The 23,471-nt window shown below is 43.6% G+C and overlaps 1 protein-coding gene across 1 annotated transcript in view; it reads left to right on the top strand.

Moving 5' to 3' along the window:
- The window catches only part of srbd1 (S1 RNA binding domain 1), a 45,929-nt gene extending 33,922 nt beyond the window's left edge, over nucleotides 1-12,007 (top strand). The window contains exons 17-21 of the mRNA XM_062400354.1: nucleotides 1,929-2,035; nucleotides 3,074-3,241; nucleotides 3,933-4,082; nucleotides 9,476-9,660; nucleotides 11,224-12,007. Of these exons, the coding sequence (XP_062256338.1) occupies nucleotides 1,929-2,035; nucleotides 3,074-3,241; nucleotides 3,933-4,082; nucleotides 9,476-9,660; nucleotides 11,224-11,516 (903 nt within the window). The 3' untranslated portion in view covers nucleotides 11,517-12,007. The remainder of the gene's footprint in view (nucleotides 1-1,928; nucleotides 2,036-3,073; nucleotides 3,242-3,932; nucleotides 4,083-9,475; nucleotides 9,661-11,223) is intronic.
- Nucleotides 12,008-23,471: the final 11,464 nt, after the last annotated feature.

The following is a 23,471-nucleotide window of genomic DNA, read 5'->3' on the forward strand; positions in this document are numbered from 1 at the left end:
CTCTATAAGGTTTCATTAGAATCTGAGAACATATTCATCTGGGTTTTCACTGCAGGTTAAAAATCACGCTTCCTCGTACACCTCCACCTTTCTCACGTGAAAGCATCGTTCTCCGGTGTGACATTACAGGTGATTTCCTCTCTCTTTCTTCCCTCTACCTTTCGTCTCTCACCTCTCCCACATGTCCTCATCGGAAGTCATAAATCTTTCAGTCTCACTTCGATGGGAACTTCTTATTGTTTGGAAAGTTATTTTTACTGTCTCCAAAACGCCTCCGGCTGTGGAGTCTCAGTGCTCTCACCCAGAATCAGGCTGCAGGTCACTGGAGGAGTCACCAGGGTTTCTTCCTCTCTTTATCTGTTATACCATCTCTGCTTAATGACGCATTACGTATCGTCCTGCTTACTGCAGGCGAGGTTTAAACTCACTGTTAATATGCTAATGCTAGTTTTACAGTTCATATAAAGAAGAGCTTGCCAACAGGATGAGCGACAATGAAACCTGAGCTCGATATATTCAGCAATTTACATTCATTAAATAAAGCAATAAATTGTATGTGGTTCCAGGCATTTAGAAATGTCAACGGCATGCAGATCATTTATTTAATTTAAAGTACCAGTATTTTATTTTTTTATAGGAGTAGAGCTGTTGTCATTAGACATGTGGCACTTACTTTTTTGAAGGAGCTCGTTCATAGAACTTTTATACTCTCCAGGATAATATTACCCGGCAGCCATTTTGGGTCCCTGGTGGTTATCCATTATTAATTCTCTTTTTATCTATGTGTAATGTTAGAGCGTATTGAGCATTGTGATTTTTTTTTGTTGCATTACAGTAACATGTGAGCCTCTCTGTCCTCACCTGTCCTCATCCGTCCCATTGTCCTGTTATTGCTGACAGAGGAGGGTGCGTTGGCTTGTTATCTGTTTACAAGTAAAGGTTTGTTCAGAGCACGATCACGTTACAGCAGAAACCCATGATAGTCCCGCTCAGGTTCACACAAACACATGCACAACAGTAGTGTAGCTCAGTGAGTGCTGTGTGATCCTCCAGCAGTCAGGCTTCAGCAGAACTGTCTTTTGGCCCCATCCTGCCTAATATCTGAAATATTATTTGTGGTTATTTTAAGGACTTCCCATTTTAATATTCACACAAATCATTTATTGACATGTTGCTTTATGATATGTCTCTCCTGGCTCTTGTTTTTTGGTTTACATTTTGATATATTTTACATTTATATTTTATTTGATATCTGTTATTCGTCCTATACTAAGTAGATTAAAAAATTCAAGTGACCTTGAATATATTGAGAAACATTTTTGGCTTATGGATTTTCTGGTTTAACAAAATTATTTTGAGTTGCCCAATTTACTAATAAACCAACATCAGGACAATGAGGGAATGAAATCTTCCAAATTATTGCAATTGAATGAAATCCTTGTACACTCTCTCCTCTTATCTCATCTCATCTCCTCCCTATTAGGAAAACGACTCTAGCCCCTTTAGAGAATATGTCCTGATCGTGTTTGATTGGCTGGAGGTTGAGAAGTGTCAAGAGTTCATTTGGAGTGTCTTGATGGACAGCGAGCCACAGTAATGAGAACACTGTGTTAGCAGAAGAGAGAGAGAAAGAGAGAGAAAGAGAGAGATATCTCTGCCAAACTAAACATTCATGCTCTCTCTTCCTTTCTGCGCCCCTCTGTCCGTCAATCAGCTCTCTCTCTCTTTCACGGTTCCTCTCTTTGCCTCATACTCGCTCAATTAACCCCCCTTTCCTGTCAGTGTGCTAATATTTTTTTTGCTAACACTTTGCTGTAGTAGAGAGATTTAATATAACTTATACAAATCTAGCATTTGGCAAATTGTGTGTGTGCTCCCTTTCTTAAAAATGTGTAATAAAATGTGTTTTTCTGAATGTGTGTGTGTAGCATGATGTGTCAGCCGGAGCTCTGAAGGCAGCGCTGGACGGCGTGGTGCAGGAGTGTGTGAGCTTCGTGGGAGTGGACATCAACATCTGCTCCGAGATCCTGATGAGGTAAAGGCAATTCATACAGACACACATATATACACGTCCTCATGAGCAGGTGCACGTGTTACACCTGAGCACTTTCTCCTCCTCACATGCACACGCACACTAATTGTGAGATGAATAGGGCTCAGACCTCTGACATACTTTCCCTCAGCAGTCACAACATGGCAAAGCTTCATTCACACTTGGGCACAGACGCATGCTCGATACACACACACACACACACACACACACACACACACGTATAGATGTCCCGCCAGCTTTCTGTTTAGACTAATGCTTCACACCCTGGCCTGGCTTACTGGGCTTACTGGGCTGACTGGAATCAACACAGGGGATTAGGCAAGGTACACACACACACTCATGCAGAGAAGGAAACGTTTACATACATGTATTCTTTTAGTTACAAATATCTCTGGCAGAATACTGTACACACACATATTTACCATGAAATGTACAGGAGAAGCACAGGAAGTCATCAAACTTGATACACACACACGCACGCTTCATACAAGAGGTGTGAAAGGAGCTGGCCTCAGCTGCAGGGCAGGCATCAGGTCATCTGTTTACCTGTCTGCTCTGCAAGTGAGCTTTTTCCACTCCTGCCAGAAGTCATGCTACACACTCACACACACACTAAACACACTTAGACGTGTTGATGACTGAGGTATTATGTGGAGTGTTGACATAGCGATGTGTTTTAGCATCGGTGAGTCACCGCGGACATTAACAGAGTCGACCTAATTGAGTTTTAAATCACCTCTCGTCTCTGCTCGGCCAAAACGGGACAAACACACTCACTACATTTTGGCTCACGTGCGTCTCTTGTGACTGTCGGGCCTGCTTCGCCTGAAGTGCCAGGTCACGCTCTGTTAGCTCTGCTGTTTTTGTTTGTATATGGTAGAACTCTGGTGTGGACAGTGTGTGTGTGAAGCAAATGTTTCAGAGCTGTGTGTTATTAGTCATTTTGTAGATCTTTTGACACTAAACTTTAGTTGTAGTGTTTTCTTACAGTAGCATCCAACGTCTGCTTTGTCTCCCCAGGCATGTGGCAGGCCTGAACGTGAGCCGGGCGAAAAGCATCGCCGAGTGGAGGGAGCAGAACGGTCCCTTCATGAACAGGGAGCAGCTCAAACTGGTCAAAGGCATGGGGCCCAAGAGCTTCCAGCAGTGTGCCGGCTTCATTAGGATCAACCCCCAGACCCTACACAGGTACACAATCACATGTGTGTGAGACGGGCACATTATTATTAATCCCAGATCACTGAGATCAGACGGGCAACATCCTTTGTGTCTTTTAATAGCGTTTGTGTTATGTTTGGTTTTATGAACTGTTTTAACTGCTCTGCTTTTAATTTCCATTTTTGTTCCATTAAGCGCTTTATGACCCTCTTAAGAAAAGTGCTATATAAACAAATGTTATTACAATTATATTATTAGTTTCATGTATAATTCTATAGACAGGTTCAGTGTCATTGACATTATGCATTTCAGGTTTGCACAAAAATGCAGATGTAGTTCTGTCCATGCTGTGCTGAGGAACAGGGGTATAAAAATATAGAGCAAGTTTCATTGATCCCATCAAAGTATTAATAATACAATTCATATTTCATGTACATTATATAAAGAAGGTGGGGAGAGTAGTTGTTATTTCAGGTGGCATGAGTAGGTAGAATAAACTATGCCTCAGTTACTTTAGATCTCACTATGAATGGTTTAATTTATTAACGCTTAGTCTTAATTAGAGTCTAGGTCAAAATACAACTAGCCAAACAACCTGCTTGACCAGATACAGATACTCTTTTCAGAATTTGGTTATACGAATTTGTACCCTTTTTAAAATCCAGGTTATGTATGACTTGTATTTCCTCAAAGATTCAAAATCCTTTTCTTTTCCAAACAGTTTGAAAACTTCACCTCACCCTGAACCATCAGTGCCAGAGAAACCAGCGGCCAAGAAGGGCAAAGGAAAGACTTCAGTCAATGTATCAACCACTTTTAACCCTCTGGACCAGACCTGTATTCACCCCGAGTCCTACCATGTAGCACAAAGGTAGAGTACGCATGGACACACACACACACACACACAGCCCACCCCATCGGCAGGAGCGTGTTTGGGCTGAGATGGAGTTGATTTTGACACCGTCTCATATGGGGCTGGTTACAGTGGTGGAGGACTCTGATTTGATTTACACAGACATGGGATACAAGAGAGGAGGCGTTGGCTTTGTGTGTGTGTGTGAGTCTGTGTGTGTCCTCGTGTGAGAAATGATTGTTAGCGCTGCCGATGCTGATATCAAAAGCACATTGAACATCTACCCGGGACTTCTGTGTCCTGTGGGTGTCTCTGTGTGTGAGAGCAGGACTGACAGACAGAGAAAGAGGGCGGGCCTTCTCTAATACAGCTGTAGTCACTCAACTGTGTTTAGTCTACATAAGTTCTGACACTAGTGGTTCTAAGCATCGCTCTAATGGGCTCAGAACATGTGTGTGAGTGGACGTGTCTCTGTGTGAAGATGGATCGATGCTGCTTGTATGAAACCCTGGTTTTTGCACATGGCCATCATTTTTTACTTTAGCACGGCGACTTGTTTGTGTATATCTGTATTGTAGAGTTGTTCAAAGGCCTAAGATTAAGAGAAGAAAGACTAATTTCAAAACAAACTCTATTCCTTTATCTATCTTTATTGTAATTTGTCCTATTTTACACCAACAGTACATGAACACACATCTTTTTGTCATTTTTTAACACAACTTATGTTTTGTCTTGATTCTATATCCATCCCTCCCTCTCTCTTTCATTCTCTGTCATGTTCCACTGTTAACTGACAGCTGATAAATTTGCAGTTTATCTTATTTTAATAAAAATATCTTTTACAGAAACCCTGAAGCATCATTAACATTTATATATTTAAGTATGGGAATATATTATTAAAATGTTATCAGGGACAGTAAAAATGACTAGGTGGCACGACACTAGGTTCAGTCTGATGTTCATTTCCCAGTCCTGCGACTTGTGTCTTTACCCTCTCCAACTTCATAATTAGATCTTACTCCTGTTTCTCACCACTCTACTTATCATTCTCAGCTTCTACATTTTTTCCTACCGTCCACAACTCTTAACCCCGTGTCGGCAAATGCTGTATTCTTTGTTTTGACTAGCTTCTAATCCCTGTCTGGGAATCTACTCAATTCACTGCTGATTAATATCTCACTTGATACACATACATTTAGTGATGGTCGCGTTTCTTTTAACAAGGCATGCAGAATTTGAGAGATGTGTGTATATATATATATATATATATATATATATATATATATATATATATTTTTAAAACCTCTCAAATCACGTCCCGTTTGAAATGTTAACGACATTGGATGACGGGAAAAAAGACGCATGTCAGCACTTGCTCCTCCTCGGAATTTTGAAAGCCTTGTTTAGTTTTGGCAGTTTCCCACCTCTGCACAACAGACCATTCAGCTTGGTGAGTGTGTAGTTGAGTCTGATTTGTGCTGTCTCCTAAAAAAAGTCCTCAGATTACAGCTGTGATGTTTAGGCTTTGATTCACCAGTTTGTGTTCACTCATTCAAAGTGATGGATTCATTTGGATCTAGACGGGTGGTGGGAGAGCTCAGACCTCCATCAACACAGCCCTATCTCACCATGTTCAAGAAAGTGTGGGGTGGAATCCTGGATTCACTCCAAACCTTAATGGGTTCTTGTTCCGACATTATGAAACCCTTCCCCCAAACTTTGTGGAAATTAGTTGTGTAGCTTTTGCACAATCCTGCTGAACAGACAAACAAAAACAAAGACGCAACCTCCTCGCTGAAGGTGATACAAATATATCAGTGTATTTAACTTTTGAATTGGTTTCCACTCCAATACCAGTTTGGGTGTCATATCAGTCTTATTATCTGTTAACTGAAAGTGAATCTTTTTCTGTAGAGTCAGTAATTAGTAAATCATCTTGTATTTAACACCTTTAAATCATAAACTCAAATTGGGTATCGAGCTTTATGTTTGACGACCTTTTCTCACATCCTCACGAATAACAGCTCAGGACAAGATGTTTTGAGCAAGGATTGTGAAGGAATGTGTGTGTGTGTGTGTGTGTGTTTGCGTGTGTGTGCGTCTTTATGGTTTATAAGGAATATCATGTTCATCACATTAGAGAAACTGGATCCTCCATCACTGCTCCCAGCCCACACATCATCTCCTCTTTGTAACCATATACCAACACACACACACACACACACACACACACACACACATACACATGCACACACACACGCACACACACACGCACACAAGCGAGAACACAAAGGCATAGACACATTTGTCCACCTTTTTGTTTCAGAACTGGTATGATTTGTTTGATTAAAGCAAATCATATCTGCAGTGAATATTTTCTGTAAAGAATGTTAATAATCAGAAGAACACAATCCAGAAGATCTCACATCAAAATATCAGTGAAGCGTATTGTGTTACTCTGGGGGGGGGGGGTTCTACTCTGTGATGAATATTTCCCTGATATGTAACAGTTGGGGCCCAATATCTTTATAATACAAGTCAGAATAGGTTCTTGCTGTGGGCCTGGATAAAATCTGTATCCTAGCCCACCCAACCCCTCATACAGCCACACACACACACACACACACACACACACACACACACACACACACGTACTCACACACTCTGTTGGTCATAATTATGAGTATGAACCCGACAGTGGTGTGGGCCCCTAGACTCCTGGTACCCCTTAAATACTAACATACAGCCCTGAAAAATGAGATGGGCAACACACACACACACACACACACACACACCTGGAAATATAACCCACCATCAACCAAAAGCATTGTAAGATGTAAGATTTAGAACCAGCCTCTCCTCTCCTCCCTCACTCCGCTCCCCCTCACCTCTACCTCTCGGTTCCTCTCCCTCTCACAGATTTTGTCACTGAGGTTGTTTTGAATTTTATTTTGAAGGGATTCAGTGTTGGTGGAAAGAAGCTTGTTATTTTGCCTCAACATATATGGACAATAGTTAAACCTGTTGCACGCCACAGTTTCAAAATATCCAATAATATGATTAGTCTCTATCGAAGACATTAAACTTGAGGTATACTTTAGCTTGTTGTACCTTGGTAGAAGAACAACACCCTGCTGAAGTACATTTTATTCATTGACATGAGCTCCTTTTGTCTTTTATTAAAATATGTCTACCCCCTCTCCAAGCTTTATTTTACATGTGAATACAAAGTTTTTGAAACAGTAGAGAAAGAAAGGAAATATTTTGTGTCGGAGAAAGGAAGAGGGATGACCCTCAACAAAAGGTTGAAGGCTGGATACGAACTCAGAGGAGCTATGTGGTTTGTGTCTCAGACCTCCAGGCCACCAAGGCACAAATATTTCTTTCCCTGTAAAGAGATATATTTGGTTGGAAAGCCGAGACGCCTGCAGGGAGCCACAGGAGAGAAGATCCTTGTCTAAGGCAGACGTCCATTTTGGTCTAAAAGGTGTTTCTTCACCACCGAGCCATTTCTGGCACATACTTAGCTTCTATTTTGTACCGTTCTGGCTCGCTGGTGTTGAGGGATTGATTCTGTTTGTCTCCTTCTCCTGGAGGCGAGATGCTGACCCCGCTGGCAGGCGGCCCCTCCCCGCTCCCAGCTGTCTCATACATAGTTTGTACACAAGCCGTGTCGCGTTACATCCGCACTGTCCCGGCCGCTGCCAAACGAGCATCTCCGAACAACACATTGCATGAATCAACTTTGTGTGTAGGTTCCTGTGTGTGTGTCCACCTGTTCTGTCCATCACGGGTTGGGTTGGGGGGGGGGACAGCTGCGGAGTCTGCTTGGCGTCAAGCTGCCAGTGAGCGACATCCATCACGGTCGCTGCCCAGCTGGTGCGCACATGAATGCATGCATAGAAGCAAATGCAATCACATCTATCACCAACTCTGGAAAGTGCCTACTGTAAATAATTTATACGGAGTGCACATTACACACGCACTCAACACACATCCTATATTTTTCCATATTTGTGACTGTGGCCCCCTTTGCCAGTTTATTACCGAGTCTGTTGTGATTGTCGAGCAGCTAATTAGTTTGGATTTAATTCTCGGGGCTCTGTGAATTTTAAGTGGTGCAGCCGGACTGAGCGTCTAGACGTGATGGAGGTGGAACATCCTGCTAGAATAAAGTAATGTAAGGAGATTTTTTTTTCCCAAGCAGTTGACGGACGGACAAACAGTCCAACCTCAGCAGAGTGGAGGCACTTTCTTGAGACAAGGTGTTGGGGCGTTTACAGGCCCACTGTGGATTAGTCTGATTTACAAGCGGGTAAAAATAAATGTGTGTTTTTCGGAACAGAAAGCCAGGTCTCTGCAGCTCCCGACATTCTGTGTAATTACTCTCACACCTTCCTCCGTCCCCTATCACTTTACCTGCATTAGCTTTTCTTTCCCTCCTTCCTGTTACTTAGCTTCTCCTCTTTTTTGGACTGTTCTACTATTCTTTTCCTCATAACTCTTCTCGGTCTGTCATCACTTTCCGCCTTCCCTACATTCCCCTTCCCCCTTCCTTCTCTGACTACATCCCCCTGTAGGCCCAGTTCTCTCCCGCAGAGTGTAGAGGGTTGACCATACTTTCCGAGTTGTGTGTCAGCTGAGAGTTGCGAACTCATTCCAGTCATACGTTCACGCTCCGCCGTTCCATTTATACAAAAATGAGGGTCCGGGATTGGTCTGGCATTCCAGGGATGCGTACCTGCCCCCATATAACACAGAAAGTGTCGAACAACAACATATACATGCATACATAATATATATAATGTACCTGGAGCCTCCACGGTTGAAGTGTACAGTCACACAATTTGGGTTGAATGGATAGATGACAACAGTCATTTTTGTCACTGTCACTTTTCTTTACTACTGTATTATCCTGCCTATAGTATACTCATATCTATATATTTTTATATATTTATCTTGCTTAAAGTTATTATATCATACAATACATGTTAATACTGTTCTACTTCTGATATATTACTTCTTGCTCATAGTTCTTATATCATACAAAGCTGTTAATACTGTACTATTTCCTTTATTTACTGCTCATAGTTCTTATATCATACAATACCTGTCAATACTGTATTATTCCATATATATTTGCTACTGTACTCATCTTATTTATTTACATTTCATAAACGCACAATACTCTGCACTTTAACTCCTTTTTTTGCACTTCTGGTTAGACGCTAAACTGCATTTCGTTGTATAAGTACTTGTACTGTGCAATGACAATAAAGTTGAATCTAATCTAATCTAATCAGTTGTCACAAGGAAACCCCAGATGTAGACACCATGATGATTTTCTCTCTTGTTTAGTGTTTTTGTAGACTTGAAAGTAGAGTATTCACAGGTATCATCCCTCTCTGTAGATTTCTGTCCTTCGTGGGGGGGAGCGCAGACCAGATCGGCACCGCGGGCCTGCGACAGTGTGTGGAGAGCAAGGTGAAGACAAGCAGTGCAGAGGAACTGGCCCGGACACTGGACACCACAGCCGAGACCCTCAAACTCATCATCGACGGCCTCTCACAGCCCCCCGGGTTCGACATTCGACAAAGTAAGACTCACAGCAGCACTGACATACCGACCTCTACTCATGTTATGTGACACAGAAACACAAACGAGAATATAATGAACATTTGAAAAAAAAGAAAAAAACGATATTCGTCCATGTAAGCTCAACATTGACATAACACTGTCTTGTAACGGTTTGATATACGAGGTTGTGAGAAGAAGTTTAACAGTGTTGCTTTCTGCTTTTTGCACGTTCAAACTCTCCGTGTTTTTCATCATATAAAATTTCATAGAGACTCGTAAAAGTGAGAGCAACCTCGCAGCCTCAGTAACGTCTCTCAGTCTCTCGTCTTTCCCTCATAATGGTCTTTGCAGGTCCCCGCTGACTGATAGAAACCTGTATCTGACTGGTTCGCTGGTTGCAACACACCCACGGTCTCGTCTTGTGCCTTTCTTATAATAGGCACATCTCGGCCGTGTAACTTGATAGGAACTGACAGTGCTGCGGCTTCCTCCCCGTGGCCCGACAACACCAGCACTGTGTGTCTGACAGGGTGTGATGGGTCCAGCAGACAGTGTTGTTGGACAGAGTATCCTCACAGAGACACAAATACACAAAAGACCTCTGTTTTTCTCCTTAATCACATGCTCCTGAGTCTGGGCACACATAAATATAGCAATAAAATCATAAACAGTCACAAGCATTTCGATTTTTCAGCAAGTGAAGCTGTGGCTCGGGTTCTTATTCTGAAACACGTCTGTCACATCATTCACCCTATTTTCTTTTCCCTGGCTACTTTCTGGAAAAGGATGAAATAGAAAAGCCTTTAGCTAAGAGTATAATATAAATACTGTATAATATAGAAACATGCACTTCAATTGTGTACCCGCACTTGTGTACTCGCTGATTCAGGAAGCAAAATAATCTACAAATATTGACATTTTCTCATTTCAGTCAAAAATGGAAAGAGGAAAAATAAGGTAGCAAATTAGTTTGAATAATGATTGTGTAAGTTAGGTGTGTGTTGCCGTTTCCATATAGTTTCATATCGAGGGGAGCAGCCTGGAGACCAAGTCATTGCGAGTGAGATTCTTTTTTAAAATGAAGGAACGCAGCTTGGAGGTTCACTCTCGGGTTGGCCCTATTCGGTTGCAGCGCACTATGCTTGGCCTCCGAGCCCGTGCTCAGCTGAGTAAACAGATGGGCCGAGACTACCGCATGAAATCAGTGCTGAGGGGAGGATAATTGGACCGGACTATTTCCTGGGGCGCGAGCCTTCCTTGTTTGTGTTAATGCTACAGAGAGGAAAAAGTTCTCTCATGCGCCGGCCCAGTGGAAAGTGGGGTAGGACAGAATGCGGAGGAAACGTGGAAGTACGTCGACACGGGTGTTTGGTTACCGCCTGAAATGTAATACCTGTTTGTCATTTCTGCCCCCCCCCCCCCACCACGCTACTTTTGAGCGTCCCCATTTCCCGGTTCTCTTCCCAAACATTTGTGTAAGCTGCAACTCATACTGGACTTTGTCATCGGTCTTCCTGCCTCACTGTCGTCTGGCCACCTCATCCTTTTGATATTGTCTTTCTCTCTTGTCTCTCTTTGCCAGATTTTGGGCAGGCGGACTTCAAGCGGGGCATCGTGTCCATGAGCGATGTGCAGGTGGGTGCGGTGCTGACGGGCCGGGTGGACAACACCGCTCTGTTCGGGGCTTTTGTAGACATCGGCGTGGGTCGCGCAGGCCTCATCCACAAGAGCAAAATCACACTGGACAAGCTGCCGGCGAATCAGCGCCGCCGCAGCCTGGCTCTGGGCCCTGGACAGCGGGTGGAGGTCCGGGTCCTGGATGTGGACCATCAGAGGGGACGCATCGGCCTGGACCTGATCAGGGTTCTAGAATGAATGAATTCATATTCATTATTGACATTCTGCACCTGCATTTGACTTTTGACCGGGAATCGCACACACGGACCCTGCAGATAACTTCCTAGATGATGACAGTGACGGTTATTCTTGGTTGAATTGTAAGTGTTCAATTCAAACAGTAGTTACAGTTTCCATGTTAATGAATTGGAAACCTGAAGTTATTCCCTCAGGTCACACTCTCAACCTGAGTATTACTACCTGTGCATTGTTGACTTAGTGTTTTATGATACTGAACTCTAAAATGTATTCCTTAATTTAGGGCGTAACACTCTGGTAGGGCTCAACACACTGTCGGTCCGATCAGTAGTATAGATGCCATGAAACCCATTTAATTAGCCCTTAGCAGAACAGTGCTAATACCTTTTGTTGTTGGTTTCAAATATGAAATGATACTTAGTTATTATTTACATGCTTTAATAGATCAATTGAAATAGTTTTGTATTGTTCTGTTGTTTACAGTTCAATAAAAAGACAAATTTGTGGGTTTGTGTTATTCAAGCACATGCCCACTCATTGCGGAAACTTGAACAAACCATCTGAGGGACACAACATATACATCAGAGTATTTGTTCTATACCTTTTTTAATTATTTGTCTTGTGTACTCAATGTGATCTACTTCCCACCTGGAGAGGATGGGTGGTGGAGGATGGACAAGATGGAGGATGAAATGAAACAAGGGGGGAAGAGTAAGGTGGTCGAACCAACAACAGATTAGTCAAGTGACTAACAAGTGACTTGTTTCTTGCAGACAACAGAAAGATGGGAACAAACAGATTGAGTGGGCTGTGGGGGTGGGGGGTGGGGGGGGGGGGTACACATAGAGGAGGAGGAGGAGGAGGAGGAGTGTGTGTTTCTATCTTCCAGACTGCTGCAGAGCCTCAAGGCTTTTTCGGCATGGTCCCAGACACAATTAGCCCAGGACACACACACACACACACACACACACTCACACACGCACTCTAATCAGCTGCTTCAAAATTAATCCCAGACTCCCCATCCACATTATCCAATCTGTTTGTGCTCATGAAACTGGAATAAATAAAAAATAAATAAATAAAAAACATAAAATATGGTTGGGAGAAGGCCCGGGGTCCCCTGTGCTAAACCTTATACCGAATGCAGAATACCTAATCACTGCTAGCGCCGCTGCCTCGGCTCCTCCCCGCGGGGAAACCAATGGAATATATTGTCGACACAAACAGAGATTTTCAAAACGGAGATTAATCAGAAGTGGCAGTTTGCTTAGAGATGATCTGAGAAAAGGACACGCACACACACTCAGACTCGATTCACTTCCTCCGTCTCATCGTCTGTCTTTACGTAGTCATTTCTCGAAAGAGGAATTTGGTCTTGTAATCAAGGTGCCCGGTTCTCTCTGACGCTAACTCCCTCTGTCATCTTGTTGTCTCTCGTTTCCTCTGATCTCGGGCATCGCCTCTTGTTTTTTGTTTAGTGTTTCCAGCGGTTTTCTTTTCTCGGGGAACACACAGATTTGTGCCAGTAAACACAGCTTCCCTCAGCATCATTCCTGCTTTTTCCCACCTTTAATTTTCCTCCCTCTACTAAACGTGAGCGCAGGGACGGGAGAGGCAATCTGGCAGCCAGCGACCGCTGCCCCTTGGAGTTTTTGTCAAACGCTGACCAGTAATGAGCCTGTGATGGGAAGCCGAGCGGCTGCTGGTTCAGTTCTCTGTTGTCCTCCTCCGCTGCACCGCTTCTCTTCTGTTGTGTTATGGATTGAGATCAGGTGCAGCCTCGAGGTTTTGGTGAAATGTGAAGGAAGTTGGTGGTAAGCAAGCTCCTGAGTGAATGTCACAGACGCACTCGCGAGACGTCATCTGGCCGGTTGTTGTAGCACGAGTCCCCAGGCTGTTGGAAGTCAGGTGGTCGTGTGGGGCTCCGTGTCTTCATCTTCTCCTCTGCTCCGGGATCCAGCCACGGAGACGCAAGTGGAGACAAAGTCCTCTGAGCTTTTGTCCCACACGGCAGCAGAGGGAACGTCTCTCACAGCCAGTCAACGTGTCCTGCAGAGGAAACACCGAGTGGAGAATATATGTTTGTTGATCGTCTGTCAAAAAAACAAGAGTCCATGTCTAAAGCACTGAAAACAACCCCTGAAGGCTGCAGTGCTCCTCATTGAGCTGCCTCTGCTACCACCATATACTATAGTGTCTAGAAATTGTATTTATTAGGTTATATGTATAAAATATTTAAGCATTCCTTGTCTACCTGCTTCTCTCTGTGACGGCCACAGGGTGATTACAGTGATTAGGGTAACTCCAGGTTATAGGTGAGACCACTGACATCCAACTGGTTTCCACTGGGCTGTAGAGGAAAAACCTAAATTCTCTGTGGTTCTACCGACAGTGTTGCTAAAGATTGTCCTCGCATCAACTCCCACTATTCGTTGACGGGCTCAAATCTGCATTTCACTTTGGCCAAACCCAGCGTCTGACAGAGAAACTCTATTGGTTTTTAACTTGCATGTAATCAGTTGTGTACACTAACACAAAGTTTGGTTCAACTGAAATAAATGTGTGCGTTTGGAATGGTTTATTTTGAGTTAATCTACTTGTTTGACTTATTGGATGTTTTCCTGCCGTGATGGAGAAGTTTCAGTTTGAAACATCTGTTTCTGTGCGGCTCTGATGCCCTTCACATGAATCAAGTAGAGTGTGTGTGGTTGTGTAGCCTGGAAATAACTTTTTAAAGGGGGGTTGGGGGGGGGGGTGGTGGGAAGAAATTCAGCTATAAGGGTGAGTCGAGGGTTTCTGCATTCGAAACTGACTCCATTGTGCTGCAACTCGTTTTCGGTGAAGGTTTCCTCTGTTTTATCGGAGTAGTGTCTTCAGGTTTTTTTCTTTTGGTCGGACGTAACAGGAAGTTGAATACCAAACAATTTAATCAGCAAAATAATTTGCAACGATTGATGATGGAAAATCGGTTTTAGTTAGTGTACATCTGTATTTTTAAGAAGGACAGTCCAAGAATACAAGATGATAATACCCATTGTAACCAATACACTTTCAGAGATAGAGCAAAAGGGAGAAGACCTTTACTTTGAAATACAAATACAAATCTATGTTGTCCGATTTGTTGAAAGTTAAATCATTGGTTGTTTTTTAAAAACACATCTCTTTTGTCCTCTGTGTTTTTACGTGCTGGGTGGCACACATTGAAAATTTCCATCTCAGACGGGGAGAAAGACTTTCTGGCATTTGGCGTCACAGGAGAAAAGAATACGCAGGAGGTTAGAGGAGAGACGGATGGATGGAGGTAAGAGAGAGAGAGAAAGAGAGAGAGAGAGAGGGATGGAATGAGACAGGAAATGAAAGGCTTTCTCTGGTTTCACTCCCTGTGACCTCATCAGTGTGATCATGGGTTTTATGAGCTTTCCCTCTCGACGCCCACACACCACCTCACACGTGCCAGGACACACACACACACACACACACATACACCGACACACACACACACACTCTGCAGGCTGTGTACTTCATTCACTGGCTCAGAGACAATCACACAGTACATGTGTTTTTGTCTCTCTGTCTGTTACGTTTCTCACAGTCTCTCCGTCAAACCTCTCACACATTTCATCACACACCAGAACGAACCCGACCAAGTAGACACTCAGAGTCACTGACACAGAAAAGAATCTCTCCTCTGATACTGAGGGAAAATATGATTGTCTGTGTAATGAAATAAAAACCTTTCACAAAAAACAATTTGATAGAACACATACGACTGTCTGAAGGAAAGTCAACCGAGCTCATATCCCCGACAAGGCCCAGCAGCCTCTTTAACTCCAAATGAGCGACACCAGAAAATCATCTATTTAAAACCACATATCTATTTAAGTCCACTTAAGTTTGACTGTAACGTAAAAGCCTCAACATTACTTCTTGAAGATTCCTGAAGTTTTCTTCCTATAGAACCAAACTGCTCTATACCTGTGTGGCGCTTGAAAAGGAATGCATCTAATCTCATAAGAGTCTCGTGACGGCACATCTGGGAGGAATTTGGTGCACAAACGTTCTCCTCCTGTCCCACTGTATCTGAGCGGGCTGCCCACTGTGCTGAGTTCTGCTCTGCTACAGGGAACCTGCGGGGGTTTACAAAATGTCCCAAGGAATCCCGCTGCTGTGGGAACGCCACATATCACTGGTAAGGACAACGGGAGGCGTCTGCCGTTCTGAAGCACCCGCAGCCACACTGTTGTCATGCTACGATGTTTTTAAGGAGGATGAGTGTGCAGGTGTCAAAGTGGAACCTAAAATGAAAACAGCTCGGGATGAGATTCGCTGCCACGGCAGGTAAAAAATAAAATCAATGATTGCTGAGGAAAACAATCAGAGGAGAAGCTGTCCCATTGTCACTCGGGATTGCAGCTGAACCCTAAACCCCCCCCCCCCCCCCCCCGACACCAGTCACCTGCCAACCATATACAAGGGTTTGTTTTTAAAAGGACCAAAAAAAAAAGATTATTTCCATGAAGTTGCTCCAGTCGACAAGGTGATGGCGCTGTGCTGCGTCTGTGGAGGAGCAGGGACACTAGTGTCTCCTCTGGACCTGGACTCAGAGTTCTCATGCAGGTCCAGATGGGCAGAGTCACATTCAACCTTCTTAAGGGAAGTTTAGATTTCCTTGTTACAGTTTGATATCAGCAGAACTGCCCCTGCTGTGAAAAGGTGTCTCAGACTCGTGTGCCTTTGTGTTGTTGTTTTTGTTTGTTTGTGTTTTTTTAGGGTCAATAAAGCGATAAAGCGTCATAAAGCGTCACATTGACACACAAAACATTTGACATCTGTACATAATTATTATAAGAGTGAAAAAAACTTCCCTTTTCCCTTTGGACTCCTCTCAGTATGTTAGAAAATGAAATCCTTGTTGTTCTGTGGTAAATGTAATGTAACGCTGAACCATGCAGCGATGTGGTAACAGGGAGCTCTACCAATCAGAGATGTCCCTACTATACCTGAGGATTGTGGGTAGTGGAGTATTTCTCCTCGACATTACGAGTAAAACGCTGTTGACATCATGGAGCTTCCACAAGACGATTAACAAAAATAATTTCCACAATCTCAAAGTTGGTGGTGATTCTAACTGGGATGATGATATTATTATAGCTGATAATCAAAATGTCCATTCAGAAAACAAGAAGGATTTTTACTCCCGGACTCATGTTGTTGAGCTTGATTACAATCTCAAAGATAATGGGAACACGACATTTGACGGAGCTGTAGGATTAAAAATACACTAATTACAGAAGCTGTTAAAAATGTCCCTAATTTACCATCAGTGGATCTTCAGAGTCTTTCCTAAAGTGTTCCTGATGAAGCCGCATTAAAAACACATCTACTGGGAATTTCACAAAAACACAAAATCCCTTTCACCACATGTATTATCTGTGTTGGCTAAAAGGTGCGACACACCTCCTCAGGTTTTAAGTCTGCAGGTTAAACCCGTGTCCAGGAAGCAGCACTCTGCTCGTCTAAATCCGTGTGTAATCTGTGTTCAGGAAATTGCTCCCACGTGTGTTAATGCTTCTGACAGCAACTATTAGGCCTCAGTATTAATGGCTTGGCCGAAATGTGCAGCTAAACAAACAACTGCCACTGCTGGAGGACCCCCCCCCCCCCCCCGAGGGCTCCACACAGGTTGGAGATGTTACACAAACCCCTTTATACGGTAGCAGCTTGAAATGCTAATTGTTATAATGCAACATTTAATCAATTACAAAAATGAGGTAACAGTCTTTACTGGATGTGTCTACTGTGTCCGTCCACTTCAATATTCAGACTCTAGTATTGCAACCTCCCACATTTTATCAAAGTGGCCAAATCCTTACTGATAATACCACAGTAGAATATAGAACTTATGTGTATTTAATATAATTTCACTTAGTTTCCCACTAAAAATGGTGGGAAAAAATATATAATTAGAGGAAATATTCCATAACTTAACTGTTTTTAAGTGAAATCCCCCTGTAAACTCACACTTCCTTCCTGCCCCCCCATCCCCCGACACGGGGCTGCTATGGTCTCAGATTGTGTTCCCAGTTGGACGAACAGGAGATGTGTCGACGCGATACGGTCATATATATGTGTGTGTGTGTGTGTGTGTGTGTCTGTGCGTGTGTGTGTTTGTGTGAGTGTGAGTGTGAGTGTTTGTGTGAGTGTGAGTCTCTATGCTTTGACATTTCGAGACTGTGTGTGTTTGCGTGTGTGTGTGTGTGAGAGAGAGAGAGATCAAGAGAGAGGGATCGAGAGAGAGAGAGAGAAAAAGAGAGAGAGAGAGAGAGAGAGAGAGAGAGAGAAAGAGAGAGAGAGAGATCTCTCTCACCAGTGTTATGTATTGGACGTGTATAAAGGCTTCGCTCTCTTGGTAAATCCCCGGAGGTGGCGGCCTAACCCAAACACTCAGCTGTCAATCACCCCGAGCCACCAAACCCCGGTCATGACCCGAGAGCAGGAAGAGGCCTTGTTGTCCCACAGCGGATCTGACTGTGTTACTCTGAAGGGAACCATGTACTGTATGGAGAGATGAGTCCGCGGGTTCAACGTGTACTTTTCAGCATCGTGCACGTATGTGTGGAGCAGAAGTTCATGGGATGGGATGAGGGGTGGGGGGGTGGGAAGGGGCTTTTTGCATGTGACTTCCAGAACGACCCTCAATCAACACAAGCATATTAGTTTCATCTGACTCATGGTCGAAGTGTTCAGCGTAACATGATAGTCGTCTTCGTACAGACTCTGCCCCGAACGTCACCACCTCACAGAATATTATTGGCAGAAGACTTCAACAGCATCTTGTTGACTGGGCCTGTTCAGTTTCTACAGAGCCGTTACTCTTCCTGGTAAATCCACTGTTGAATCTGATATGTTGGTGTCGGCCCTGATACTGACCTTGTTCAGCAGGTTAGGTTTCAGCCTTGGACAGAACTTATCCACGTTACACAGGCGGCCGTTTCCTTTTCAGCATTATTAGGAAATCTGGCATCTCTTCGATCGGGCAGCCAACTCAGAATTCCCTGTCTTAGATTTTCCTTTTATCAAAAATCAGGATGTTCACAGGGAGATATGCTGATTGTTTTGGACCATGAGTCAGTAAAAATAAAAACTACGTCCACACGACCTTCGATTTAGAAAACAGCAAAAACAACTCACTCAAACAAGCTCACCGGGCCAGTAGGTGGCGATAAAGTAAGTTCGATGATCAAGACAAATTGCAGAGAACAACGCTGTGGTTCAAGAAATATTTAGCTGTGAATGTCGGCTGTGTGGTGCAGTGATGCTAAAGTTATCTGCCCACTTATAATAAGACCTATAAGCAGTGTTAAAGGTCCAGTGTGTAGAGTTAAGTGACATCTAGTGGTGAAGTTACAGGTTGCACCTCATCCTCCCCTTCCAAACATGAAGGAGAACCTTGTGTAGCCTTCAGTCGACATAAAAACTCAAAAGGTGTTTAGATTGTCCAGTCTGGGCCACTGTAGAAAACATGAAGGCCTCTGGTCCAAATGTAAATATAAAGTATTTAGATATAAAGGGAGAATTATAGGATAAACAAAATGTATCTACTTTGTACAATTTAGATGAAAAACCCTAGTGAAAATATAAATAGAGCTTTTCTAATCGGTTCAGCTCAGTTCACCTGTTTCCAGCTCTCACCCGACATAAGACTGGATCATCAGCATCAGTGAAAAGATGATTCCACGAGGAGTCTGCTTAGGTCTTTGCCCCTTGAGGCTCTTTCCAGTTGCTTTTAATTTCAGGTCCTGTGTGATGGTGGAGAAATATTGAACAATGTATTTCCCCGCAGAGGAAAAACACTGATGTGGAATGAACCCAAGAAAGAGAAGCTATGCAGATTGATTTTCTTTTAAGTCTTGTTTTTTCTCCTTTCATAGTAAATATTGAAATGTATACTATAAACTGTAGTTCTCTAAGGAGGGGGGGGGGGGGGTTAGACTATTTTCAGCTGCCTGGCTCCGATTGCTCTTTGGTAAATAAAGTCACCAGCCTGCCATCTTCTTCAGGGCCTCGTCTGCCTCCTGCAGAGTCCCCCGACCACCTCTGTCCTCCCATATGTGATCCACTCGTACACGCAAAGGAAAACACTGTGGAGCCATTAGCCCTGTGTAATGTGCTGTACACTAACACGTCATTGTTAGTCAAAGTGTGCGCTCGCAGCTCATATTGTTCGCAGTCTCTTTAGAGGCAGAAGAGTCACTTGATGTTCACAGTGGGCAGAAATGAATCAAGACATTTAAATATATTTGAGCTTTTTCTCTAAAACGACCTTCGTGTCTGTGGCAGTTGATTTGTTGGAGCGACTTGTTCCTCACGTCTCACTGCAGACGCTCTCACACGTGCACTGAGCTCCGGAGATTCCCCTGAAATGATCCGTCTCTGTGAGACTCAAACACCAGTTTAAATTCACATTGTCCCGTTAGCATGATGCCACTGCCACCTCCTCTGCCCGTGCATCCGTTCCAACACAACCAGCCTGTGACCTTCACGTCGACCTGCAGCCTTTCTGAAGTTTGAATCAGAACTCACAGGCAACATGTTTGTTGTTCTAACATATGCGTCTGATTCCTTCTGCTTTCTCCTGAAGACGTTTACAGTTCGTATCAACATCTCGAGCCGTGTTTGATGTTTTCCATGTTCAGCCAGTAACAACACGAGGGCTCGGGGATAAGCAGACATACAGTCCCAGTTCCCACTTTGATGCCAATGTAAATCCTGCCATGGAAAAGTGCGTATCAATTCTGCTTTTTCTCTTTTCTTAATTTATTGCACCGCTTAGGCAGATTAAAAACGACTGCGGGACCAGGAGAGGGAGAGACCGGCTCTCCAACTCACACACATGTGATTTCATTCCAGTGAAACCCGAGAAGCTAATTAAATATAATGAAGATCTATGCAAAACCAAATGGCCTGTGAGGGCTGGAGAGAGAGAGAGAGAGCCAGCGAGAGCCTGAGCCAGGGAGGGCGAGCGAGGTGTGTGTTCAGGAATTGTCTTGTTAGCGTGTGTTTGTGTGTCCACCTCCTCACCTGCCTGTGGAAAAACCCAATGGTTTGCTGTGGTTTCCTGGGAATAAACTTCCTCCCTGTTCCATCTGTTCGGCCGCACGTCACCCAATCAATCGCAAACCCGATACACACGCTGCTCTGCCAGCCGGCCCGGCCAATCGCGGGAGCCGGCGGTGGTCATGTGATACTCCAGAGACAGTTGGCAGCCCATTTGTAATGTACAGTTAACTGTATAATGGTATTCTAACTGCACTGGAAACCACTGGAGTGTCTCTGTGTGCGTAGGTATATGTGCACATGTCTTTGCACACGTATCACGTTTCCTTTCTGTGTGCTCACTGTTCATTTTGCCGATAGTAACCTGGTAGATACTTTTACACATTTACATGAGAAAATATGGTTTTACATCCGATCATCAGCCTGTGGCACTGATGTGTGTTTTCTGCTGGATGAGACTATAACGACTTTAGTGCAGATGCTCAACTGACTCAGGTCTTAACATCATTAAAGGAGAACTTGGATCACTGTCATGAACACGTTCTTCACGTTTTTATAAAGTGCTCTCTTGCCCTTTTGTCCTTCTGCCCAACATCCATGTTGTTTGTTTCAGATCTACTTGCATGAACAGTGTCTGAATCCCACATCTGAGCCTTCTAAATTAAGACTTTTTCCATGTTGCTCGGTTGTAACTGCTGTTTCACTCACTGTTTCTAAAGCCAACAGACTGTGGAGCCTGATCTGTGGAGATCCGTGGAGCATGATCCTTATTAACGGGGGAAGAAGACGAACAAACCTCAGAGAGAGATCCACGTGTGAGGGATCCCTCTCACAGGACGGACAGAGGTGCAGTAGCTGCTGCGTGTATCTGGGAACATCAACAAAATAACAATATTTACAACATTCAACAGAAGTAACAGTTTGTCACATAGTGGAAAAGTGTGTCAACTGCACAATATGGCACAATGTGAAGAAGGTGGTGGGTTCCAAACAGGCAGGTGTAGAACAGTCACTGCACCAGTTATATAAACTTCTTATACATGTAATATGATAAAAATGTAGAATCAGACCTTCAAGCCTTTTAAAAAAATTTATAAAATCGTTTCTAAACCTTTAAAACCTGTTGCTTCAACCCCCCCGCCCCCCACACAGATAAACACCATCAAAACACACACTTCCCCAGAATGCACTTGCTCGCCTCGCGGGATACATCGAGCCCATTTCAGCCCGAGTATCAACCGTCTCTCCTCAGACATGAAAGTGATTGTTTAGACAGGCAGTGAAATGAGTCTATTACAGTGTGCATGTGTGAGGACACGGGGAAATGGACTTTCTTGCACCAGTGGTATTTATGATGGTGCGAGTAAAAGAGGCGAGAGAGGGATGAAAAGGGAGAGATGGATGAGAAGCAGTTTTATTCATCATGCTCTTTCTCCTGAGCCTCTTTGTGTGTTGTGGTCGGTTCATCCCGAGCCAAGTGGGAATAAGGACGTGGTGTGTGTGTGTCTGTGTGTGTGTGTGTGTTGTTCTCTGCGAGTGCTTCTGTGTCTGCCTGTGCTTGTGTGGTATTGCTGATGGAGAACAGCTTAGAGAGGACAAGCCAGACATGTGCAGTCTGCCAGAATCCTGCACACACAGTCCAACAGGAACCATCGTTATTAATGCTTTAGTGAGAGGCCATCTCGATGTGGGGCCAATCGAGAGCCACCGCTGCACATAAATCCATCCCAGCAGTCTGTGGATCCGTGTGGCCAGCTGGCAGGTCGTGTTGGAGGCGTTGGACGGAGGAGAGAAATCCATCCTGTTACCTCTCCCAGTCTGCCTCCTGTACTGGTCTGCAGGTTCCTGGTCCTGTCTCCTTTCTGTGGCAGCTGGTGACACGGGACAATGACACAGCAGCAGCTCAGTGTCAAACTCAAGAACTGACTGCTCTGGATTATCGGCTGATTCTTGTGTCTTTCGTCAACAACTTCAAAATAAAAGTCAAGTAATCAGATTTGTAGACCTTGAAAATACTTAAATATATAAAAATATGATAAACTACGTCTTAAATACGTTGAGGTAGGTCTCAATTATGTAAATGTTAATTTACCACTACTGTTGCACCTTTTCTTGTGATGAATGATGTTTTGGTGACATGCTTAGTTTGGAATGTTTCAGAACTCGGCTTCTTCCCCCGATCGTCAATCATGGGGAAGTGTAAGTAATTGTGCGACTCTGATTTCCCTTCACATCTGTCGTACTTTACAAAGCTCTCATATTATATTCATTATGGGCTGAAAAGAGTATTTTAATAGCCTTCATATTAACTTGAAATTTGCGACAACACTGAACTCACAAGGGTTTTTGAAATTTGGTAACACAGCAAAGTGTTGGGGGGGGGAGTAGACTCAGTTTCCACTAGTGAAATTGAAGTTTAAGACATAACCATAGAGAGAATCTAAGAGGGGGATCAACAAAATACATTCTCGAATCAATGCCTCTGTTATTGTGATGATAGAATAACTGAAGAAGCACTGGTTGCACAAAGCTTGGTCGAAAATAATTAATTATTTTTTTAATAATTAAATTAAAGTCGTCTGTAATCGTCTGATTAGTTGTTAAAGCCTTTTTACGCACTTTGACACACTCCACTTTTTTTTTTATTTTGAGGATATTGTGAAGATGATTTAAGAGAGAATATGAAGAGAGGCTAGAGAGTTATTTTAAAGATAAGTAAATTTGTCATTTGGGCAATCGCCAGTGTTCCAATACACATTCAATGACGTCAGTTCTGCACAGGAAATGAAAAAAGCTGTTTACTGAAGAAACGGATGATTTACATCTTCTCCACTAAGTGTCACCGGCTCATGTTACCTCAGTGCAAACAGCCACAGGTGCATCTGGAGGGAGAGAGGT

The sequence above is a fragment of the Platichthys flesus genome, chromosome 12, assembly GCF_949316205.1.
Source record: "Platichthys flesus chromosome 12, fPlaFle2.1, whole genome shotgun sequence".
In the NCBI taxonomy this organism is placed as follows: domain Eukaryota; kingdom Metazoa; phylum Chordata; class Actinopteri; order Pleuronectiformes; family Pleuronectidae; genus Platichthys; species Platichthys flesus.